Raw genomic sequence first — 25,788 nt, 5'->3', positions numbered from 1 at the left:
GTTACTTTAAAATGAATTCAACAAGAACATGGGGACACAGTCAGAAACTTGTTATTGGTAAATTTAGCACAAACATTAGAAGTTTTTCTTCATACTTAGACCAATAAATAAATGGAGTATAGGTCTTTAGGGACTGTCAAAACTCAGCTTGATGTTATTTTGGAGAAGTTAGGTGGACAGAATCGGTGAGCATTGATGGGCTGAATGGCCTGTTCTTGTCAAAAAATGTCTAATGTTCTAATTTTCTGAACTACCTGATCTGCATTTCCTTTACATTAAACAATAATTTAAAAAAATTAAATAATGGGAATTTATGCAGTCCACTAATGGATAAATATACAAGTACTAACAATGTCTAATCTACTGAGAAGCATCCATTTTCACCACAATGCTACACCAGCTGCTTCACAGTGAAAGTGACATCACCACACGTCTATAGCACATGCTAACAGCACTAATCCCTAACCTTAATGTTACCCTTTTTCTTAATCATTTATACTACATGCTGAACCACACTAACCCTAACCTTAACCTCCGGTGTGAAACTGCTGTACTAATGCATAGTGCTGTTGCAGACCTGCATTAATGTATAGAGCTGCGGCTCTGCAGTTGGATATCATTGGGTCTACTTGTCATTGGTGTGGGGCATATCAAACTTGTAATGTGCTTAGCACAACTGTTGATTTTTTTGATATAGTTCCATGTATTATTTCTTATGAGTACTATGAAACTTGTTAAAGCAAACACACTGGAAACAGTCCCTCATACAATTTTAGTTTTATTGGAGAAAGTTTTTGATGGTTGTATTACAGTGGTTTCATTTTTCTAATTTCTCTTTTAAGAGCTTCCAGAAGATAAAAAAAGTGAACTTCAGAACTAAAAAGGCTACTTTACAGCTGAAGAGACTTGTTGAAAATGGCCCATGACATTCTTATTTTGTTTTCCAGTCTTTAACATGAGATGCATACTCAAAAAAAAAAACAAAACTAAAAGATTATTAGGAAAAATTAAGACTACATTTTTTAGAATATATAGGATACTTCTATTAAGACAAGCCTTAATTTCACAACAAGCCTCAATTTCATTGAATGACAGTGTGGTAGCCGGACTGGACACAGACAGGCAGACACGTTCAAGTCACCCAACACACGTTTATTTGCCATCACTATTTACAAAAGTGCGCACACAAACCCCCACAGTCCCCAAAGTCAAGGCCAACTCAAATGCCTTCATTTTTCAGGCCCCTTATAGTCACCCGGATGTGCTTCAGGTGCCTCCTGACAATCTTCCCCAGTACTCCCCAGTGTGGCGGAAGTGCCGGCTGCGCACCTGGAAGCACTCCGAGTGTCCCTGCTCATCTTCTCCCCAGCACTTCCGGGTGTGGCGGAAGTGCTGAGGTCCAGGGCTTCCAAGGCATTGGGGTGCCCCCTGGTGGTGACCATGGGCCCCTACAGGGTTGAGCTTCTGTCCCCATGTATCACCAGGGTGGTCACCCCCACGTGGTCTGGAGGAGGCACAAGCCCTACTACGGTCCTCTGGGACGTCCCGGCCGAGTCGCACCCCCCCAGCCATCTGTGGCAACAGTTTATTTTATAAAATATTACACTTACCAATGACTCTGAGGTCGAAAATATCGTTTTTAATGTGTCCATTTTGGACAATTTCCACTTCATATTTACCACTATCCTGTGCCTGAAGATTTTTGAGTTCAAGTGATCCATTATTTTTATAAAGTATTACTTTATTTTTAAAGATTCCATAATATTCAATACTGTCTCCATTTAATTCTGCTACTTTATCTTCTTTAAACTTCCATGTAATTTCATCCATGTTACCAGGGAAATCTGGGGACATAATCACCATGCCATTCTTCAAACCATAGACCAGTCCACCTGCTTTAAAATAAAAGAAAGAGATACGTTAGTTTTTTGAAATCCAAAATATAATCAGTACAATTCCAAGCAATCACAGGCTCTAAGATATTTCTCATTGGTGTTGATGAATACTTCAAATAACCATTTTTCTTTTAAACCTTGTTTTTTGTCAAATTTCATACCTTTACATATTTTGAGCAACACTAACACTGGCTGGCAGTCAGTCATTATCCAACCCACTATATCCTAACACAGGGTCATGGGGGTCTGCTGGAGCCAATCCCAGCCAACACAGGGTGTAAAGCAGGAACAAAACCCGGGCAGGGCGCCAGCCCTCCGCAGGGTGCACACACACACACAGCGCACAATTTAGGATAGTCAATCCACCTAACCGGCATGTCTTTGGACTGTGGGAGGAAACCGGACCACCCAGAGGAAACCCACACAGACACGGGGAGAACATGCAAACTCCACACAGGGAGGACCCGGGAAGCGAACCCAGGTCTCCTTACTGCGAGGCAGCAGCGCTACCACTGCGTCACCCTGGCTGATAGTGGGGCTCAGAAATATGGTCTCAGCTGAAACTGTAAAACTTTCGCTCTACTCTACTGTGAGATTCATGCAAATTCATCAGCTTCACACAGCAATTTTAAAAAATTCATATTTTTGCTTTAAATACGGTAGCCAGATTTGCAAAATAGCTAGTGATAAAAATGATACTACGATCTGTGAGCTTTGTTCTTTTTACAATTATGTTTAGTTATACTGTACAGTACATACAGCCATTTTAGTAATATACTGTGCTCCAATAAATAAATAAGACTTGCTAAGTGAAAGTACAAGTAGAACATTTTTTAGGTAGTTCTAACAATGTGAGCATTGTAAAAAAAAAGGCTTAAATTCTCTATATTAAAGGGCTTTTTGTACTAGAAGTTAAGCTGAAAATGTATTTGGTAATGGACTACAGATTACCAGCCAAACAGGTTTTATTGTGATACTAGAAAACGTATTCCATGTTTTGTGATGGTCAGTAGGGAGAGTGTATGCCTACCTTTGGAAACAAGGACTGTCATAAGGCTATAAAGACAGTCACAGCCAGCAGAAAAGGGCAGACTGAGGACATCCTCTCTAACCAGTGCCCACAAAGATGCACCTGAGTACTCTGAAGATAGGCATAGAATTGTTGAAGGCCCCAAACAAGAATTGTAAGACAATTATACTGTTTCACAGTCAGTGAAAAACCATGGTTAAAAACAAGTCAAGTATATAATTTCTTTACATGATATTACTGTTGTTTTAATATTGTTTCTCCACTGTGGTTACTAAAGTAATTCTAAAAGAACACATTCCTGAACTAAATGTGCCCCCTGCTGGATAAAAGACCAAACTTAACTACAATAATATAGAAGTATCAGGGAGCTCAGGACCAAATCCTACTTTTTATTTGTTCCAAAATACACAGATTGAAAAGAGTAATTCTGGTGATTAAGAAAGAACACCATGAGAATACACACTAACCAATTTTGGCAAAGATTATTTTGAGATTATTGAAACTTATTCACATTAAGTATATAATGCTGACAATATATAAACAAACCTAATCAGACAGATAAATAAATTGCAAAAACATGTATCTATCTCACTATATTTTTTTCAGTAATATATTGAGTCCAGTCGTTCCTACCTCCAAGACAAAACCTTAGGAGTGTTCAGTGAGTGATGTAGAAGAAATAAGGAAAATAAATATGAACCAAATTAATATAAGATGCAATTTTTACACACACTTCAAATTATTGTTTTTCTGTGGACAACAACACAATTTTTGTTCATAACACTCACAACATATTCAAGGCAAAAAAAAAGAACAGCATTTTTAAAAAACAGTTTCTGTGACTGCTGATATCAGGAGTGTAGGGTAGGAGTTATGAGGAAAGATTAAATGAGTTGCACCTTTTCAAGTTTAAGCAAACAGAGATTAAGAGGTGACATAAAGGAAGTGTTTAAAAATATAAAAGGAATAAGTACAATGGCTCTTACTTTAAAATGAGTTCATAAAAACACTGGGGCAAATTGGAAACTTGTTAAGAGGAAATTTCACACAAATATTACAAAGAACCTTAGACACAAGGAATAAGTCACCAAACAGTGTGGAAGAGAGCAGGACTTTAAGGACCTTCAAATCTCAGCTTGATGTTTTTTTAGGGAAATAAAGTGGAAAGGGTTGTTTAAATTTTTTCAGCTGAATTGTCTATTCTCATCTTTTTTATATATTTTTTTTTCTACTGTTCTAATTTGCTAATGTACCTGGTCTTTTTTACCTTTAGATAGCAAAATATATTTTTTCTTATTGCAGTTTCTGTTACCAACTAAAGAAGAATATACAAATACTAGACTACTGACTTTACAGTAGAATAGTCACAAGTAATACAACCAGACTGCCTTAAGATAATCCATACTATGAATGATAATGAAACTACATTCCAAACATTCGCCTACACAGTCACAGAAACGAAACTTCATTAAAATTACTATTATAATAAAGTGAGTGAGTCACACACACATTTACAGATGACAACAGTACAACTTGCAACCTCAAAAAAGCACACATGCACCATGTATATACACATAGACCAAGATAGCACCACTATTTACTCACTAAAGGTGCCTAAAACACACACACATGCTTTTAAGAGATGTTACGGGCACTGAGCAGGTTCCTGTCAATCATGGAGAATCCACTGCATCCACTAAACAGTATCATCTCCAGACAGAGGAGCAGCTTCAGCGACAGACTGCTGTCACTGTCCTGCTCCACTGACAGACTGAGGAGTCTAAACGTATTTTTTCTGTTACAGATGTCCATCAGTCCTTGTCCTCCTGCACTCCTGGGCAAGTGCAAAATACCTTGATACAGCCAATGCTTCCCATTCCGAAAAAAACTAATCAACTCCCTTTGCATTTTAGTAATCAGGTCAGGTGTGGGTTCCAGGCAGGCCAACCTGTGCCATAGAGCAAATGCAACAAGGTTGCTTATGATTAGCGTCCATACTCTATATGACAGTTGGGGAAATAGCCATCTCTAACATTGTAAATGGTTTCTGACATTTTCTGCAATGCCTTCCCAATTCTTACTGTCACTGTTTATGCCTCCTAGATGTAACCTCAGCTATTTAATTCCATTTCTTGTCCATCACCTTTGCTTTTTTGGGGAATGAGGGCAACAACAGCTCTTCTACAGCTCAAGGGCAGAAGACCTTTATCTAAGCACTCTTGAAGAACCGCAAGTAGGTCTGGTCCGATGAACTCCTAAAACAACCTGTAGATTTCGATAGTAAGTCCATCAATACCTGGAGCTTTCCCGGTGTTTAAACTTGCCATTGCCCATGAAAGTTCTTCAAGGGTAAGCCCTCCCTGTAAAGCTGGTAACTCCTCCTCTGGCACCAGCGGCAGCCCATTAGGAAAACCCGAACAAACAGTGTCCTGTTCCATCAGCTCAGATGAGAAAAGTTTAGAATAGAAATCAACAGCAAATTGAGAAGAGCTTCTCATCTCACTTCCAGAGGGGTCACGCATACAATTAATCATTCTGCTTTGGCCCTGTTTTCTTTCCAGCCCAAAAAAGTACTTGGTTGGAGCATCACACTCAGTTTCTGTTGGAAAACAGACTCTAACCAAAGCACCTTGGACTTTATAATCAGTCAATTGTGCGAGGGCAGCCTTTCTCACTTTCAACATGTCCAGACTCTCACTGCCCTTAGAGGAGTCAAAGTCCTGCTGGAGTGCTGTTATGTGTTCCTCCGGTGCTTTCATAGAATCATTCAAACTCTGTGACATTCAGAGTATAGTGCTGACAGAACTGGCGAATTCCACCACTGACCCAGAGAAGAGAACTGACATATCCTTTCACGCCACCGTGTCCAAAAGTACCTAAAACAATTTTTAAAATGGCAGTCCTGACATAAAAGCCCATTAAAATGCCAATGAGAGCTCCCAATTTTAAAATCGCACATTGGTAAAATTGATAATGGAACCAAAAAAAATGCTAGAATACCATTAAGTCTCTCTATTGTAAAAAAATATCCTGGAAAGGAAAAGCAGGGCAATGATACGTGATCTTCTCAGAAGACACTTAAAAGACCCGTGAGACGCAAACAATATCAAATAACACTCAGTCGTATAAAGGCACGTAGCACACACAGATCCTGTGCTCTCAGCACATATAAAGCATATAAGGACAATGCATTCTAGATGAAACGTCAACGAAAGAAGAAGAAAGATCAGCACGGAGAAAAGAGACCCCAAAGCGTTGGAGAGAAAAAAAGGCAGATAAGAGATTATGAAAGCAGTGGAATTTGAAAGGCTCAAACAAACGATGGCGCGATACACATGCAGAGAAAGGTAAAGAATATGAAAGCAGTAAAATTTGAAAGTATTGTAGTGTTCCTGCCAGGTTGAAGCCTTTTTTGCTTTAAGTGACTGTTAGGTCCGATTAAGGGAGGGTGGAGTACAGCACGGAAGACTGATAGCAGTGCGATGGCACATCCTTAGAATACGATCAGCCGTCCCTCCTACTCCACTTGACAACGCGAGCAGCATTATACTGAGAAAAAGATTTAACCACACCCGGGGCCAGAAATAAAGGACAAGTATAGTGTTAACAACATCATGCGAGACAAGGCAGTGAGACATCATTTAAAAAAAGCCTGCAGATGATCAGAATGCTTCTCCTTAGCGTGCATTCAGCCAAAATAACCCTTGACACATCTGTACATCCACTCTTTTCCCCTTTGTTTCAATCAAAAATGACCTAATTTTGTAGAATCCAAATCCTTCTGTGGTGTCCTGACTACTTTCTGACACAACAGAGGAATCAGTTAAATGACTGTCCTCCCCGCAATCTGAAACCGAGGATGCTTCCATGTCAACCGCAGCTGCAGTCTTTTCAAAACTTCTTTTTTTAAAAGCAACTTGCTCATCTAATAAAAGACAGGGTAAGAAGCCATTAAAGATAGGGTGAGAAGCTCAGTCATCTGGGAGGAACTCGGAGTAGAGCCGCTGCTCCTCCGCATTGAGAGGAGTCAGATGAGGTGGCTCGGGCATCTGATCAGGATGCCTCCTGGACACCTCCCTGGCGAGGTGTTCCGGGCACGTCCAACCAGAAGGAGGCCCCGGGGAAGACCCAGGACACACTGAAGGGGCTATGTCTCCTGGCTGGCCTGGGAAAGCCTCGGGATTCCCCTGGAAGAGCTAGAAGAAGTGGCTGGGGAGAGGGAAGTCTGGGCATCCCTGCTCAAGCTTTTGCCCCCACGACCCGACCTCGGATAAGCGAAAGAAGATAGATGGATGGATGGATGAACTTGCTCATCTGCCCCACAGTGTCTTTTAAGAGCCTTTGGTGTTTTAAAAGTACTGTCGGAGCCGACACAGTCCATGTCCATATCACCCCATATGCTTGGGACAACCAATTCTTTAGTCGTGCTTCCTGACTCTGATACAGGACGGCCCTGATTTCCATTATCCCTGTTCATTTTGGGATCTGCATTAAGTGAATCACTGATCAATTGGACCAAGGCAGTCTGATCGCTAGCAGCATCTTAATTCTTTGCAACAGCGATCCCGTCGCTACTTCCTGCTGTGTTATTAAATGCAGACGCCTTCTCTGCCGCATCTGTCTGATCCCCAGGCTGTTCGGGCGTCACATCTGGGGTCAGTTGTTTGCCTGATTCTGCAGCCTTAACAACATCTTTGCAATCTCTAGCTACATGACCAGCTTAGCCACATTTAAAGCATTTCATCGGTTCCGAGGTGACAAAGATAACATATTCATAACCGTCCACTCGGAACCTCAACGCTACGCTTAACTCATCCGCTGTATTTTTTAAAATCATTAAAACTTTCCTCCGAAAAGACATCACATGTTTTAACTGGGGTGCTTTACACCCTAAAATATTCTTTAATATGTGAGATTAACTGTCCATAGTGAGATAGCTCTCTTTCAAGGGTCTCGTTAGATAGAAAAGGAGGCACATTAGATAGGATAATCTTCTTTGCTGGAGTTGTAAGAGGCATTACGGGAGTTAACGTGTCCCTTATAGCAACTCCATTTTCTACCAATCTATGAACAAAATCTGCTGCAGCAACAAACAATACACATTCTTCCATAGAACAGGTCGCTTCTGGCATTAGCTTCACTCCATGTTGTCGGGTGGGTTTTTTGAAATCACCGTTCCTAAAACAGACCCCTCCTCAGGAGGCCATTCTGGCATTCCTCAGAATAAATCACTCCAACAAAAAGATAAACAGTTAGAGACAGAATATCAACTAAGAACAAAAAAGCAGGAAAAACAAACAGTAAAATCACAAACCTTCAAACTCTCCAGCTCTCACTTTCTTACAGAGCTCCACCCACTCACCACTCTCGTGATATTTAGTGGTACTTTACAGGTGAGCAAATGTGTCTGCCACGCCATCAGACAGAAATATAGAGGCTCAAACCAGTGCATATAGGCCCAGATGGCCAGTTGAAGCCTTAACCCACTGAACACAGACTAAAATCTTTCTTGTTTTGTGTCCCTTATTTATACTTCTAATTTTTAGGCATTACAGCACACACTTCAAAATGTATTTAATTAAGTAACATGTTTATTTAACAAAGACATAATGTGTTCATTCATTCGTGAAACTAGACAGATAAACTGAGGGTGTACTCACACTAGCCACGTTTGCTCCGGACTGTGTTCATGCATGATTGTTCCCCCTTCCTACTCCTACACTGGCCTGCACTCATACTGTGCTTAACGGTCTGGGCCTGGGCATGCTTTCTTCATGACCATGCGCCTTTGGGTAAAGCCAAAACAAGATCTGAACACAGAGTGACTGCATGCATTTTTATAGGTCAGGATAATGCTCTAGCCTCTTAACAGATTTATTGAGTGTGCAGTGCAGTGTTTTGCCGTTAATTGTGCTGCAGGTATGAGGAGATTTTTATGGTTATAAATGATGTTATGGGAGGAATTTGCAGCTTTTTTTGCCAACTACAATTCACATTCATGTGTAAGGTAAGAATAACAACTGTTTTTAACTCAAAAGATATTGAATGAAATGAGAATTGTGCTATCTGATTTGTTGCATCACTGACATCATGTCTGTTTTCCAGGCTTGGGCACGTTTAGTGATCACACTGTTCCCGAATACTACTGATCCGTGCTTGTACCCACCTCTTCCAAGTGAGCCAGGGCATGGTATGTTTAGACCTGCATGGAGCAATCACACTAGTCAAGCGAACTAGACTTTGCGGGGTTGCATATGGACAAATGTGCTTGGGCACAGAACAAATTGCCAGTGTGATTACACCCTAAATGTTATTTGTGACTAGATGTAAAAGAAAAGTGTATGGGCAATTTAACTACTTTCCTTTTTTAATACCATACTACATAAAACTAAGTCAATTAAAGTTATCCAAACTTGATTTAAAATTGCTACAAACCAGAACTCTCTTTGCATTAGCGGCCAAAAGAAGAAGAACATTCTGGATTTGCAAAAATAACTACCAGCCAGTAATGCATTTCATTTTAAAAACTAACAATACAAGTATTTTCCATTCAAATCCACCAGATTCTAATATGAACATATCAGGTACAAGGCAAAAATCAAACATTTAAACATTGTGTTTATCTTATGGACACAAAAAATAGTTCTCAAATAAGATATACATATATTCCCCAGCCATACCCCATTTCAGAAGACATGTGCAATAATTAAAAAAAACAAAAGACCTGTTGCAGCTTTGTTACACAATGCTAGCAGAATAATTTGAATATTTTAAAAATATTTGCTGCACATAAACTTGTGAGACTGAACATCTTAAACCTATCCTTTAATTTCCTCATTGCAATGTTTAAATGTTCATTTTCAGTACACCTCACTTTCCAATGACAATACAAAGGCAACATGTTGGGCTAGACAGACCTGATCAGCGTATTTACAACAACAAACCTTGTGTAATTCTGGGGAATGCTGAGATGTTACTGAGTCATCTTGCCACAGGGTTGTTACAAGATTATCTGCCATTGCACTGTGAAGGTCACTCCTTCTATGACGTATATCCATAGAGGATCCTCACTGTGCCAAACATACTTAAAGTGACCCACCTATTGATCCAGAGATTTTCACCACATTATACCACTATAACCTAGCAACCTTGCCCAGGAAAAATAATAGGGATTTTTCCAATTATGATCTGTTATGAATTTGTCCAAATTTTCCTTAGCTGAAGAAATTTCTGATTTAGATCTCTTAAGTCTCTCTTATTATTTTGAAGACTGCTTTAAATTTTTCAGTTTCATTTTATTTCTTCTCTTTGCTCACAAACTTTGTTTCGTTTTATTTATTCCGCAACGTCATTGTGTTTACCTTATGGGCACTAACAATTTTTTTTAACATTGCTAAGATGTAGACCCCCACTGAGATGTCTCACCTCCTGGAAATTGTGTTGCATGACGTCACTGATGTGGCACTATGTATCATTCAGTTGCCCAGGTTTGTGGATTATGCCAAAATCTTTAGCATGTAATTTACTGTAGTTATTTCTGGTTATACAAATTCTTAATTTGTTTTTTATAACTTAGACTTTTGGTTGTGTTTTGAGTTACAATAATATTAATTTGAAGAAAGAGGGGCCAGACGTTTTAGGAGAAGATCGAGGAGGTGTTTAGAGAATTGCAGAAGGAGTACCAGGAATCTGACATTATAAGTAAGGAAAGATCCCTGGATAGGTAGACCTCAATGAACTGTCAGGTTTTAATACTTATTGATTACCTTTCCTAGAGTGATGATTTTGTAAAAAAAAATGCCTCCCTTTCTGTTTCTTTCTTGTCTTGCTGCTAATTATTTTGGACTGGATGATGGTTAAGATCTCCACATACTGGACACAGTAGATGGCAGTTCTGAAGCAGACTGTTCTTGGCTACACAAGCCATTTAGACCAGAAGAAGTATTGACATGTATAAGCAGAACAAAGCCATTTATATTGCAAGGTTACTCTTTGCAAAGATTCCCATTTACCAGTATGTTAATCTATATAAATATACAGTATATAATGCAAAGTTAACTGACTGACTTACTAAAAAAAGCAAAATATTTGGAAGGATGGTACATCTAGGCCAGCAGGTATTTGTTAGGAAAGGACATTTTGAAAAATCAATATTTAGGGGTTAAAGCACCCTCTACAATAGAATAAATATCCCAAAATATCAAAAATGCCCTGGCAGATGTGATTGAAATTTGGTAACATTATAGAAAAAAGAAAATTAGCTAACGTGTTTTTGTAGTTCTCAATATTTTTTCAGTATCAAAACTGCAACAAATGGGGTATACCTATGTAGCATGTTTTTTCCTTCTGCCTCAGTTATGGGAAATGGGGTGTGCAGGTCATACAAATTGTGGTCATCCAGCTGAATGACTGCTTTTGAAAAAAGATAAATGTTTGGGCGTCAACCCAGCCATCCCAATTATTTCAATTCTCAACAAGGTGTCATTTTGTTTATAAATTCTCAACAAAAAATAAATGCACAAAGGTATGAAATCAACAAAAATACTGCCTCTCAAAAGGCGCTTTGCTATTAAATTGACTGCTCAGTCAAGAAGTGTTGCCTTCTTCCGAGTGGTCAAGGTTTTATGGTCCAGGGACTAGAAGGGGTGGAGTCATTTGCCCTCACTGGGCGGTTTCTCAGCACTGTGAAGGAAAAGTTAAACAACACAGTTTGCGGCAGGACCCACTCTCAACTCGTGGTGCGATTAAAAACCTTTCTGACGTGCATGTGTGACAAAATGAGCACTTTAAGAACAGCGCCTATCTGTAATATACTGTTTAGTGGGAAAATGACCCTAATTTACACTCTGGACATCGGATAGGGTCAGCGGTGAGATGAGACACAGAACAAAACTGACGGGTTGAAAGGTGCGATTTTATTTACACAAAGTGTTGTACAACAAAAACACAGCAGTGGCAGACAGGCTTTGTGTCACCGTTCTTAAGTACTGCCACTCCATCGAAAGAAAAATAAACACAAAAAGGAAAAAAACTGGGTATTTACTATGTCCAGTGCACGTCCACAGTTCTCTATACAAAAACTACACAATACACTCCAAAAATCATGGCAATATTTCTTCTTTTTCCCTGGCTGAGGATGCTCCTCAAAAGGGGGAAATTAAAGTAAAAAAATGCACAAGATAACAAAAAACAAGTACGTGTATATACAAAAAGAAAAAAAAAAATGCACTAATCACTAAAGAAAAAATAACCCAACTCCACATATGTGCGTGGGCTATACTGCTCCTTCAACAGATCAACAGTGCCTAACCCTACCTGGCCTTCAGGTCCACTGACGACCCCTAATGACCGGCAGCTTCTTAAATATAACCGGGAAGTTTATCCAGCCAATCTGCCACCCCCGTCTACCCCGCGCACCTGTCCAGATAGACGCTGGCACATTCGCTACACGCCCCGAGCAGTTTTCAGTTCAAAATTCGAACCCCTGTCGGTCGCGCGCGCGCGTAAGCTCCCCTCACACACACCCACCGGACGTCCCACTGCTATGAGCTCAAGCACACCACCAGTTACCGACTCGCTAGTAAGGAAAGCTCATTTATTTAGCATACGGAATCTCCCATTTCTGACTCAACCTCGATTACAAAGGCAAATGCTAGCTATTCCCGGCGCGCCGCACCTTAAACCGCCTGCGATTGACAGATTACGACGACATAGGCATGTGAAACTGAACACCTGCGGAGGTGCCCGTACTGGCTGTTATACCAGCGCCACAAGTGCCTGAGCCGGCGTGCCTCATTTCGCGCATCAGCTGAGATAGCTCCGCGTTCTCGCGGCAATGCCTTTAAAACACAAACAGTAAGCGCCCTGCCTTCACACGGGCGTAGTTTTACATTTGTAAGCAATAATATTCGACTTAATGTTACTTTTAACTTATTTCGGCAAGGCACGGAGTCGCACATTACTATGGCGTTATTTCAGTGCCACTATTCTTACCACACTATGCACAAGCTGAGACTGTAATCGCTCAGAATAATGCATCTGGAAGTTGCTCTTTGCAGGGAAAAGAGATGAGGTGTCAAGGTGCATAGAAAATGAGATATGAAGTGGACAAAGGAAAGTTAAGCCAAACTGTAAGAAGACATGGTTAGAAAGTGGTCTCCTAGGGTAAATACAGTTCTCTTCGCTTCTTGTTATTCCTCGCAATGTAGTAAAAATTACATTCAAATTCAAGCCAGATTGGATTGTCAAGTGATCGTATATACATAAACTTCATAGAACAGGTGGATGGGAGGGGGCAGCTTGGTGGTAAAATGCATGCAATATTGCGGAGAACTGGCCAGACCTCCAAGGTCATACAGTGATGTACCACTACAGTCCAGTTTGGAAGAAAAAACATGCCAGTGCAGGTACAGCAAACCAGCTAATTTCAAACCGAATTAGTATAAACTCTCAAACAGCTCACTAAGGAGGTCCACCATGCAGAACATAGAGGGCATGGACATGTGCGTTCATTACATTAGCCACTCAAATGGGCAACCTTTAAAAGTCAATGTTGTATATAATAATTTAAAGGAAACCATGCTTCAATTTATATTGATTTTGATTTAAACACTCCAAACCTTTGTAACATTACAAGATTATAGATGAAAGAGTTTTACTTTACAGGATCGGCCATAGCATACAGTTTCCTCTAAAAGTAATAATAATAATTCTTTGCATTTATATAGCACTTTTCTCACTACTTAAAGTGCTCAGCAATTGCAGGTTAAGGGCCTTGCTCAAGGGCCCAACAGAGCAGAGTCCCTATTGGCATTTACGGGATTCAAACCGGCAACATTCCGATTGCCAGTGTAGATCCTAAGCCATAGAGCCACAACTTTCCTCTGACCATTCCTAGGACTAAAAGCAGAAATTGATTGATCTATGGCAGAAATGTTTACTTATGTGCAATTGTACTGTATGTAGCGGAGTTAAGAGTGAGGGGCACAGTGATTATGTGGTACTACTGATGCATCACAGTAAGGACACCGGGGTTTACATCCTGTGTGGAGTTTGCATGTTCTCCCTGTGTATGTGTGGGTTTTAGCTGGGCTCTCCAAAGACATACATGTTAGGTGGATTAAAGCAGGTAATTTGGCCATGGTGTGTATGTGTGCATTTTGTGATGGACTGGTGCCTGTCGAGGGTTGTTCCTGTCTTGTGCCCTCTGCTTGCTGGGTTAGGTTCTGTTTCCCCATTTCCGTTTCCTAAACACTGCTCAGGATTAGGCAGGCCCTAGAAAATAGTATGGTATGTTCAAGAGTAAGGAGTTTCAGTGATTTAATAATACTAGCCCCTGGGTAGAGAAAAAAATGTATACTATATAGGATATATATATATATATATATATATATTGTGGTCCCCGGCCGGGACGCCCAGGAGGACGTGAGGAGGGCTTGTGCCTCCTCCAGACCGCGAGGGGGCGTCCGTCCTGGTTCTGTTGGGGGCCACGGGTGGAGGGCTTGGAAGCCCAGCCCTGTTGGGCCCGTGGTCACCGCCAGGCGCGCTGATGCCGGTTTATCCCGTGACGGTCCCCGGCTGGGGCTGGAGCCCAGCCGGGACGCCTTGGAGGACCAAAGGAGGGCGTGTGCCTCCTCCAGACTGAGTGGGGGCATCCGTCCTGGTTATGCAGGGGGCCTCGGGTGCAGGGCTTGGAAGCCCAGCCCTGTAGGGACCCGTGGCCACCGCCAGGCGGCGCCCCAGTGCCTAGTTATCCCGGGAGCCCGGCACTGTGAGTGGTGAGTGTTGCCGTTCCCGTAAAGCAAGGGGGGGGGTTCGCCGAACATGGCCGTGACCATTTACGGGACGACCGGCTCCGAGTAGGTGACTTCCCAACAGCGGACGCGACGGTGAAGACGGCTAGCGAGGCTGGGAGATCGAACACGCAGGAGCTGGTAGGATCGGGGCTGCTGAGTGCCCTGGGTCCTAGCGCCCTGCGCTTCAAGCCCGCAGCTGTCTCCTGTCGCTCTGCCTGGACGCAGACGGGGCTGGATTTGAGCTTTTGCTGTGCTCAGACCCAGACCATCGGGCGTCCAAGAGAAGAAGGAGGAACCGGCGGGTGAGTGCCGGTTCCTCCGATAGGAGAGGACGCGCGCTGGTGTGCGGCGTCCGAGAAGGGCCGTCCTCTGTGCGGGCAGAGGAAATCCCCTGGGCGGCTGGGCGAGCTGCCTGCGAGAGCGGTGCCGCGGACGATGAGCGGATGGGCATGGAACCTGCGGCGGAGGACTTCAGAAGGCAAGTTAGGGGCTGTCGGAAGGGGGCAGGAGCACTGCGGGTACGGAGACCGGCAGGGCGCTCGGGGTGAGTGTCCTGGCAGTGCTTCTGGCCCTCTTTTTCCTTTTTCCACAGGCCCGAAGCCCCGACGAGCGCTGAGGCCGACGTCGTCAGGGACCTGCCCTCCTGGAACGGGCCGCTCCGCGGGAGAGCTCCACGCTGGGAGGCCTATAGCGGTTCCAGCTTCAGCTAATTGGTCCCCAATTGTGGTGCTGAACAGGTTCATGTAACTGACACAACTACATCAATGTTCAGCTTGGAGGACTGTGACTTACAATGATAAGTGGTAAAAACCAGATTTCAATGCATTGTGACCGTGACCTCTGCTGCTGCCCCAGCCACACAAAGAAAGCCTAGCAGCAAGCCTGCTCTTGGCAAACTGTCAGACACAGCATGCAGCAACAGATGTTTTATTTTAATTTCTGTGTGAAGCTATTATTTTTCAGAAAACTGTTTTTTGAAAAAACAATTCAGCCCTCAAAGAGTTAAAGATGCTAAGATTTGCATTGGGTGTGACATGGGTGGATAGGATTAGAAATGAGTACATTAGAGGGTTGGCTTAGGTTGGATGGTTGGGAGACAAAGGCAGAGAGGCGAGATTGCGTTGGTTTGGACATGTACAGAGGAGAGATGCTGATTATATTGAGAGAAGGATGCTAAGGATAGAGCGGCCAGATAAGAGAAAAATAGGAAGAGAAAAAGAGGAAGGCCTAAGAGGAGCTTTATGGATGTGGTGAGAGGACATGCAGGTGATGGGTGTGACAGAGCAAGGTGCAGAAGACAGGACGATATGGAAGAGGATGATCAGCTGTGGCGACCCCTAACAGGAGCAGCCAAAAGAAGAAGAATATATATGTTTTGTGTTTAAATGTATTCCCAAGTTTTCTGCTAATTTTAGCCCACTATGAGGATGAGAGTTAAATACTTGGGGTTCTGTACCATATAACATTGTCAGCTCTGTGATGTCATGCTGGCCTTACAAAGCGTCATGGGACAATGGAAAAAAAATGTTAGTCTAATCTGGCTGGGCAGCAAATTTCCAGGAAAATATTCGGCAAACAAATTCACTAGCGAACACTACACATTCTCTGTGAAAAATGGTATGGCGAATTTCGCCAATTAACTATGTGCTACCATACTATATGGTAAGAAAAGTTGTCTTTGCTATGTAAATCTGCAGTCAGCTGTCTCTTGAACTTTACTCGTTTTATTATCTTTACCCGCTTTCTCATCCATTAGCAATAAAAGAACGACTGTATGCTCAACTTTAAAATATTTATGAGGCTGGCCTGGCCATAAAACTCGTTTATGATACACTTGGCCAGATTGCTTAGCACAACAGAAAGGGACACGTTGTTTGATATTTCTAATGTGTATATTTCAGATGTCCACTTACTGTATGTGAAAGTCACCTTCATAAATGTAAGTGTACATGGAAAAAAATTCTCTGCCTTCACCTGTTTACTGAGTAGTTGCAATAATATATTTCTGCTCTGCTGTATGGAAACATACAGTAAATGTATGTGCTATCTCTGGAGATCAATGTAGGTTGGTAGTCGTCGTTTTTAGGATAAGTAAGAAACTGAATATCAGAGTACTTGTGATACATGTAGAATTTATCAGTGCTTATTTACAAAATATAAAATTAACTCTCATTAAATTGAATGCATATTTTCTCTTCCACTTTCTATGAAATTGTGACAACGAAGCACCTGCTAAGCAAGTTCCTGCCTTCTCTGCTTAAGTTGACATAAAAATGATTTTTGTACAAGTCTGAGCATGTTTTAAAAATTCATAGTGAACAATTAGCAGGTGTTTTACAGACATTTGAATGATATTTAATTTGCTGTCCCACCTGCTTCAAAAGGACAACAATCATCCCATCCATCCAACCATTTGCTAACCCGCTGAATCTGAATACAGGGTCACGGGGGTCTGCTGGAGCCAATCCCAGCCAACACAGGGCACAAGGCAGGAACCAATCCTGGGCAGGGTGCCAACCCACCGCAGGACACACACAAACACACCCACACACCAAGCACACACTAGGGCCAATTTAGAATCGCCAATCCACCTAACCTGCATGTCTTTGGAATGTGGGAGAAAACCCACGCAGACACGGGGAGAACATGCAAACTCCACGCAGGGAGGACCCGGGAAGCGAACCCAGGTCCCCTAACTGCGAGGCAGCAGCGCTACCACTGCACCACCATGCCGCCCATAATCATCCCAGTATCCCAAAGTAAACAGATGAGGGCCAGCTCAACGATTACTGACTGGAAGCATTCACTCCCAATGGCATGACAAACTTTAGGAAACTTTAAATCTAATACCCCAGACAGTTTGGACAGCCTCTATTTTGATATGTCAAATGTCAAATGTAAACATGGAAAACAATTTAGATCAGCTAATATCACATTATAATGTGACCTTGAGAGATGCTCTGGACACAGTGGCTCCCCTAAAAACAAAAGTGATCAAAGCACATAGAAACTCTCCCTGGTTTAATGAAAATACTGAGCTCTTAAATTAGAGTGTCGAAAACTGGAGCGCAAATGGAGAACAACAAAGCTACATGTCTTTCAAATTGCATGGACAGAGAGTGTAAATAAATATAAAAAAGCCCTCTTTAAAGCTCGCTCAAAATACTATTCTACATTAATAGATAGCAATAATAAAAATCCTAGGGTACTTTTTAGAGCAGTGGCTAAATTAACAAATGGAAATTCAGATCAACAGTGCAAAATACCAACAGATATTAGCAGTACAGACTTTATGAACTTCTTCAATGAGAAAATTAAAAATATAAGATCCCAGATCTCAGCATCACAGTACAAACCAAATACTAGCTTAGCAGACCCTGCCGCACATTGCATTCAGCACTTTAGTAATTTTAATCCTGTAACTCACCAGGAAGTCTTAACTTTAATTACTAAAATGAAGCCCACTACTTGTTCCCTAGATCCAGTGCCAACAAAACTAGTAAAAGTGCAATGGATGTTCTTGCAGCCTATTCTAACCGTTATCAATAGTTCATTACTGCATGGCACATACCTGATGCACTAAAAGTGTCAGTCATTAAACCTTTACTTAAAAAGTCAGACCTAGACCCACACATACTAAATAACTATAGGCCTATTTCAAATTTACCATTTCTCTCTAAAATACTAGAAAAAGTAGTCGCCAGTCAGCTTCAGTCACACCTTACGCATTACAATTTATTTGAGAAATTCCAGTCTGGCTTTCGCACTGGTCATAGTACAGAAACGGCACTAACACGGGTTGTAAATGACATTCTGATATCCTCTGATGAAGGAAATTCCACTGTAATTATGTTGTTGGACTTAAGTGCAGCATTTGACACCATTGACCATTCTATTTTACTGCACAGGCTAGAAAACGATGTTGGGCTTACAGGCCCGTGCTCGCTTGGTTCAGTTCTTATTTATCAAATCGATTCCAGTATGTACAGAAATGTGCAGACAGTACTCCATCATTATACACAGAAGTTCAATATGGTGTCCCGCAGGGCTCAGTACTGGGACCTTTACTGTTTTCACTTTACATGCTTCCACTGGGATCTCTCATTAGGAAACATAATGTTAATTTTCACTCGTATGCAGATGACACCCAGTTATACCTTTCATTTAAATCAAATGAAGTTTCTCCGATGTTGTCTTTAATTAGTTGTGTTAGTGAATTAAAGGAATGGATGAATGAGAACTACTTGTCTTTAAATACAGATAAAACAGAGATGTTAATTGTTGGAGGGAATGACGCTGATCACAGCAATATTTTGTCGTCATTTAACTCAGTTGGAATCCCAATTAATTTTACTGAATCAGCCCGCAATCTAGGAGTTATCTTTGACTCTAGCATGTCATTTAAAGCGCATATTACAAAGTCGTCCAAAACATGTTTTTCCATCTTAAAAATGTTAGGAAATTAAGGCGCTTTCTAAATAAACAGGATTGTGAGAAATTAATTCATGCATTTATCTCTAGTAGGATTGACTACTGCAATGCGGTGTTCACTGGCTGTTCAAACTGTTCTCTATACAGCCTCCAGTTAATCCAAAATGCGCTGCAAGAATTATTACAAGAACAAGAAAATATGAACACATAACCCCAGTTCTTAAATCTTTACACTGGCTCCCAGTTAAGTTTAGGGCAGATTTCAAAATCCTCCTTTTAACATATAAAGCATTAAATGGCCAAGGTCCGCTTACTTGTCTGAACTTATCATGACTTACAAACCTGAGCGCACATTAAGATCTCAAGATGCCGGTCTGCTTAGGATTCCAAGGATTAATAAAATAACAGTGGGAGGTCGAGCTTTTAGTTACAGGGCCCCTAAACTGTGGAATGGTCTTCCTGCTTCCATAAGAGATGCCCCTTCAGTCTCAGCCTTTAAATCCCGGCTGAAGACTCACTACTTCAGTTTAGCATATCCTGACTAGAGCTGCTGATTAACTGTACATACTGCATCTCTGTTGTTAGTCATTAGCACTAAAACATAAGTAACATGATAATTATATTTGAATACTAACCCTCACCTATTCTGTTTCTTTTCTCGGTACCCAAATGTGGCAATTGGTGCCACGGCCCACCTCCCAAGTTGTTTGCCTGCCTATGGTAAAGTCATCCCTGATGGAAGATCACAGGAATCATGGGAAAGAGGGGTCCTTTCATCGGAGCAACGTTTCAGCCGTGGCATGGCCAAATGGGGAGGCAGCTAGATGGATGAGGTCTCCAGGACTCTAAAAATATCCAAACCTAATTATGTCATATCATCTACTGTTAAACCGTACTTCTAAAATTTTTATTATTATGCTGTCTTAAGGAATTGTTCTGTTCTGTATATTGTATTGTATTGACCCCCTACTTTTGACACCCACTGCACGCCCAGCCTACCTGGAAAGGGGCCTCTCTTTGAACTGCCAAGGTTTCTTCCATTTTTCCCTACAAGGTTTTTATTGGGAGTTTTTCCTTGTCTTCACAGAGAGTCAAGGCTGGGGGGCTGTCAAAAGGCAGGGCTTGTTAAAGCCCATTGCGGCACTTCCTGTGTGATTTTGGGCTATACAAAAATAAACTGTATTGTAAACTGTAAACTGTATATGGTAACATCTCAAATACCTAGACAATATTAAACTGCTATGCCAAAGTGCTGTTGAAAGATTCCAACTCACAACGTAACATTACTGTTCTAACAACACAGTTACCAGGCTCCATCCTCAATCTTTAACATCCTAAGTGGCACAGTCCACCATGTGTTTATTAGCAGCATCACTTTCTCAATGCCAATCCTCAGCTCCCATGCCCCCAAGGACAGTGTGTTGAGTCCCTGCTATACCTGCTCCTCTGTGTACAGACAGAGCTCCAACTCCATCATTATACAGTATTTGCTCATAGTATAGCCTTTGAGGATCTGATTGCCAACAATGATGAGACAGCTAATAGAGAAGAGATTTGCATCTGATACAGTAGTGCCATCGCAGTGTCATAAATGTCAGGAAACATGATGCAGACTACACATCTATTTGGGTAGGGATGCCATTGACAGCATTAGCATTGGGCACGCCACAGTCTGGCATAATCAAGAAGGTTCACCAAAACATTTAATTATACCAGGTACCTGAGGAATTCCCAGATGCCTCCATGTGTAGATAGATAGATAGATAGATAGATAGATAGATAGATAGATAGATAGATAGATAGATAGATAGATAGATAGATAGATAGATACATACAATTTTTATATTTTTCATGTTTTTACATTTTCTCCTATAATGTACTATTATATATTAGTACACAAACAAAACTTTCAATTACATTAGCATTACTCCCAGAACTCATCTCCACATAAATACAAGGAGGCCCCATATGTCCATTCAAATTATATAAGCTATGCTAAGAGTGCATATTCATCAGACACAGGAAATGCTATGAATATCAAACCTACAATTAGAACTAAAAAAAAAAAAAAACAAGAAACAATGCACTTTATAGGACCAATATTGCTAACCAAAACCTTTATAGGATAGATAGATATTGATAGATAGATAGATAGATAGATAGATAGATAGATAGATAGATAGATAGATAGATAGATAGATAGATAGATTTGATGTATGATGTTTGTATTATACTACTGCCACTAATCTGTGCAAAGCAATTAAAAATCTTATTGTACTGCATGCTCATAGCAATAAACTTTAACCTCTTGGATAGAGTCAGATAATCATGTTTTATTGATATTGTTTTTGGAGATATAAATAAAGCAGAAAATGCAATAAAGGAAATTATGCAAAGAGTGAAGAATTATATGCCAAAGTCTGCGGTTTGAAAAAGCACGCCCTTCAGCACAAGTTGAAAGGCATGTTCTTATAAATTGACTTGACATTGTGAAACCTTTCACAGAGTACTTGTGAAGTAAGTACAAAGTTCAAAGCATTCTAATGTAAAACATTATTCTTTGAAAGAAATGAACCAGATGTCTATTCACTTCCAACTTGTAAGATGTGCAACGGATCTTTGTTTCACCTTCAAGCCAGGACACCAGAACTTTGTAGATTTGTAAAGTTTATGACAAAATTCATAAACTGAGTGAAAGTCAATAACTTTCACTTTCTCTGTTTATAGTTCAGATGTTGTGATAGACTATTTTTCAACAAATAACCCAATTAATCAAACAATACAATGTATATATAACATAAGGATAATAGAAGATGTATATATATATATATATATATATATATACACTAATAAAAGGTAAAGCCCTCACTCACTCACTTACTCACTCACTGACTGACTGACTAACTCACTGACTCATCACTAATTCTCCAACTTCCCGTGTGGGTTGAAGTCTGAAATTTGGTAGGCTCATTCCTTACAGCTTACTTACAAAAGTTGGCCAGGTTTCATTTCAAAATTCTATGCGTAATGGTCATAAATGGAAGCTATTTTTCTCCATATAATGTAATGGAGTTGAGCTCGATGGCCGTGGGGGGGCGGAGTTTCGTGTGACATCATCACGCCTCTCACGTAATCACGTGAACTGACTGTCAACGCATTACGCAGCAAACCAGGAAGAGCTCCAAAAAGCGCTGAAGAAAACATGCATTATACAATTGAGAAGGCAGCGAAACAATAAGAAGCGAGCGAGTGACACATACTGTACAAGCATATTCATGCCTGCAGCTACTTCGGAAACAAAGCACGGTGTAAACCTAAACTTTAAATTAAGTTCATAGACAGGCTGCCGCTGGCGTTTGTCATGCCCACAGCTAATGCGGGATACAAGTTTAATGAGAGGACGCAGGGTATAAATGACAGTTTTGATCACTTTGTAACTAAGTTAAAATTGTAGGTGAAGGGCTGTGCTTATGCAAATTCCGAGACACTGTGTTTGTGGGGGATTGACAGTTAAAGGCGGGTGGGGGAGTCACGTCATTATCTCCCCTCCCATTTACCTCATTTCGCTCTGAGCTGAGCTCCGCAGCTAACGCCGTCTTCCGAAGCAACTTCGTCACACTGCCACCAAATACAGAAAAAGTTAATACACACGCTGTCTCTAGAGTTTCTCCACACTGAATCCTCCAGGCACTACTTACAAAAGGTTACATTGACAATCTTGTTACGTTATTTTTAAAATCTTTCCTTTTCTTAGCACAAGCACAGCTGAGAAGCTTCGATGCATGTGCTCCATAACGCGTTAAAAAATAATGCATTTAATCACACTTTGCATTACAAGCAAAGGGGAACTTTTGTCAATGCATGATTTCCTGGTACACCGATTACATTGATCAGCGCTTCTCGATTCATTTTACCCTCGCACCCCCTTGGTTTGAGAAGAAGTATGAAAAAATATGAGGTTAACACAGAAAAACAGATCACCAATTCAAGCTTTATGAATAATCGATTCGCCATCAATAATTGTTTTGGTAAAGCCATACTCAGTGTAATCCTCCTTCCATTTTATAATTTTCCGCCAATAGCCATGATTAAATGAGCAGTAAAAAAGTAAGAGCGAAGCGAGGGTGAGTTATTCAGGCAGGCATATATATGACAGCAACACTCATGACAATGTCAATCATGTTACATTATCATTAAAATGTTTCCTTTTCTTTTTCATTAATTCTTTAACACACTACTTCTTCGCTGCGAGAGTGGGTATTTTGCTATATAGATATATATATATATATATATATATATATATATATATATATATATATATATATATATATATATATATATATATATATAATGACCTCCAAAGAGCGCTGAGACTTTTGATCACGTGAACGTGTCTGTAAAAAGTGGGGTCTCCTGCACAGCGAAAGTCGAGCAGCCAGAGCGCGCTCATAGCTGTGCTGGCCTTTGAGACGCTGACTGCGCTTCTGCCTTAAGTCAAAGTGAGCACTTTTAATTTTTTTCATCCTCCCCCTGAGCTATAGCCGAGACAAGTGCAAACACGGGACCCCTCTTCTACACTGCGGCAAACTAATATTAAGGAGATTCGCACTTTCTTTTGCACGTATACGATTATGAGGTCGTCAGCTCAGATTATGAAGACACGCACAGGATTGGAGGACTGACAGTGCCATCACAGCCGATTAATGGCAGAAACGTCTCACCAGTCTACACAAGACTCACCACGACTGTCCCCAAAAGACACTCATATCGTCAGCGAACACATCTCTCTATACTATATAAAAGAAAAAGGCAAGTTTCCTTTCTTTACACCTTTTTTCCTTTTATCCCAAACAAAGCCTTTCTCTCTTAACACTGCAGAGGACACAAAACTAATTTTCTTTAAATGCCGGTAAGGCACATTACCAGAGGCACAAATTTGAACGTTCACATAGAAAATGTAATTTCTATACCACAGCCGTCATTTAGCGCCTTTCAAAAGGGATCAACTACCGAGAGATGATCCATATACATTTTAGCTGCTGTTAGTACTACTTACCTGTTCTGTTACATCGTCTTTAAAATGTAGTTAACCCGCAACCACTCCAGTAGTACTCAATGTACCTTTACTTTTTAAAACGTTAATGTTTTACTGTTTAATAAGTTATAGACTACATTTTATTATTTTTCCCTTGCACTCAGTGACCAAAGCTATACACACACATATAGACACATACACATATATATACCTGTGTGTATGTTTGTATGTATGTGTATATATATATATACACACACACCTATCTACATTGTATGTACACACACACAAACACATACATACATACATACACACACACACACACATATAATTTGTGTGTGTGTATGTATATATGTATGTGTGTGTATATATGATGTAGATAGGTATGTATATATATATACATATGTGTATATGTAGATATGTATATATGAATGTATATATATATATATATATATATATGTATATATATATATATATATATATATATATATATATATATATATATATATATATATGTAGACTCAAACCCATTATGACAGCAGCAATCCAAGCTGTGAGAAAACAGTAAAAAGGAGGCGTGTCAGACGTCGTGGTACATTTTCTGATGCAGCTAGACGAAAACAACTTTGTGACGCTGCCGCCAAATACACAAAACAATTACTTTGACAATCATGTTAAGTTATTTTTAAAATGTATTTTGCTAGTATGTATATATATACAGTACAGGCTTTATATAGATATATACGTTGTCACGGGCAGCTATGTGCCAAAACCAGCCGGGACGCCTGGAAGGACCGGTAGAGGGATTATACCTCCCCCAGGCCATGAGAGGACAGACGCCCTGATTGCTATGGGGGTCATGGGAACCGAGCTGGGAAGCTCAACCCTATAGGGGCCTGTGGCCACCACCAGGGGCTGTCTGGTGGATCCTAGAGCCCTGGAAGCCAGCACTTCCGCCACACCAGTATGCTTCTGGGTGCTCGTACGGTACTTCCGCCACACCAAGAAGTGGCGGTGGAGATTCGTCAGGGAGCACCTGGAGCACATCCAGGTGAGCATAAAAGGGGTCGCCTTCCAACAGTCAAGGAGCAAGAATCGGGTGGAAGAAGGCAAGAGGGAGGAGAGAGTAGAGAAGGCAGCCCGAACAGGATCATTGACAGGCCCGACAGAAGGGTGTTTGGTGCTAGAGCACTGTGTGCTGTGCGGGACTGTGTGAAAACTTGTATATAGAACTGTAATTAAACCGTGCGTGGTGGACTGAAGATCGGTGTCTGTCTGTCTGTGGTCGGTCTGGCTTTCACAACATATATAGATGAAAGAAGAGAACAAACAACACAAAACCTAAATTTATGCTAGTTTAGTTTTAAACTTTTTCTCTTCTATAGTAAAAGGTACATAACGTATGGATTCTATTTCTTGGTTTATTATAGTTTTTCTCTCCTATAGAAAAAGGCACATATATGGTCAACATGGTTGAGATGGATAAGTTCTTTAACTAGTTATTAAATTTGTATCATCTACATCGATATTAATTTGCTTACAGCAACCCTGGATACACACACAAGCACACTGGTCCCCTGTATGTGTTGAGGTGTAAGGAATACT

At 40.8% G+C, this 25,788-nt stretch overlaps 1 protein-coding gene across 5 annotated transcripts in view; it reads right to left on the bottom strand.

Annotated features, from left to right (window-relative positions):
* Positions 1-25,788, bottom strand: part of LOC120522957 (uncharacterized protein DDB_G0287625-like) — a 148,024-nt gene that overhangs the window by 106,856 nt on the left and 15,380 nt on the right. For all 5 annotated transcript variants that reach the window (XM_039743813.1, XM_039743812.1, XM_039743811.1 and 2 more), the window contains exon 2: positions 1,611-1,895. In XM_039743813.1, the coding sequence (XP_039599747.1) occupies positions 1,611-1,895 (285 nt within the window). The remainder of the gene's footprint in view (positions 1-1,610; positions 1,896-25,788) is intronic.

Source organism: Polypterus senegalus, chromosome 2 (genome assembly GCF_016835505.1).
Source record: "Polypterus senegalus isolate Bchr_013 chromosome 2, ASM1683550v1, whole genome shotgun sequence".
Lineage (NCBI taxonomy): Eukaryota > Metazoa > Chordata > Cladistia > Polypteriformes > Polypteridae > Polypterus > Polypterus senegalus.
This window is presented reverse-complemented; position numbering and strand designations above follow the sequence as displayed.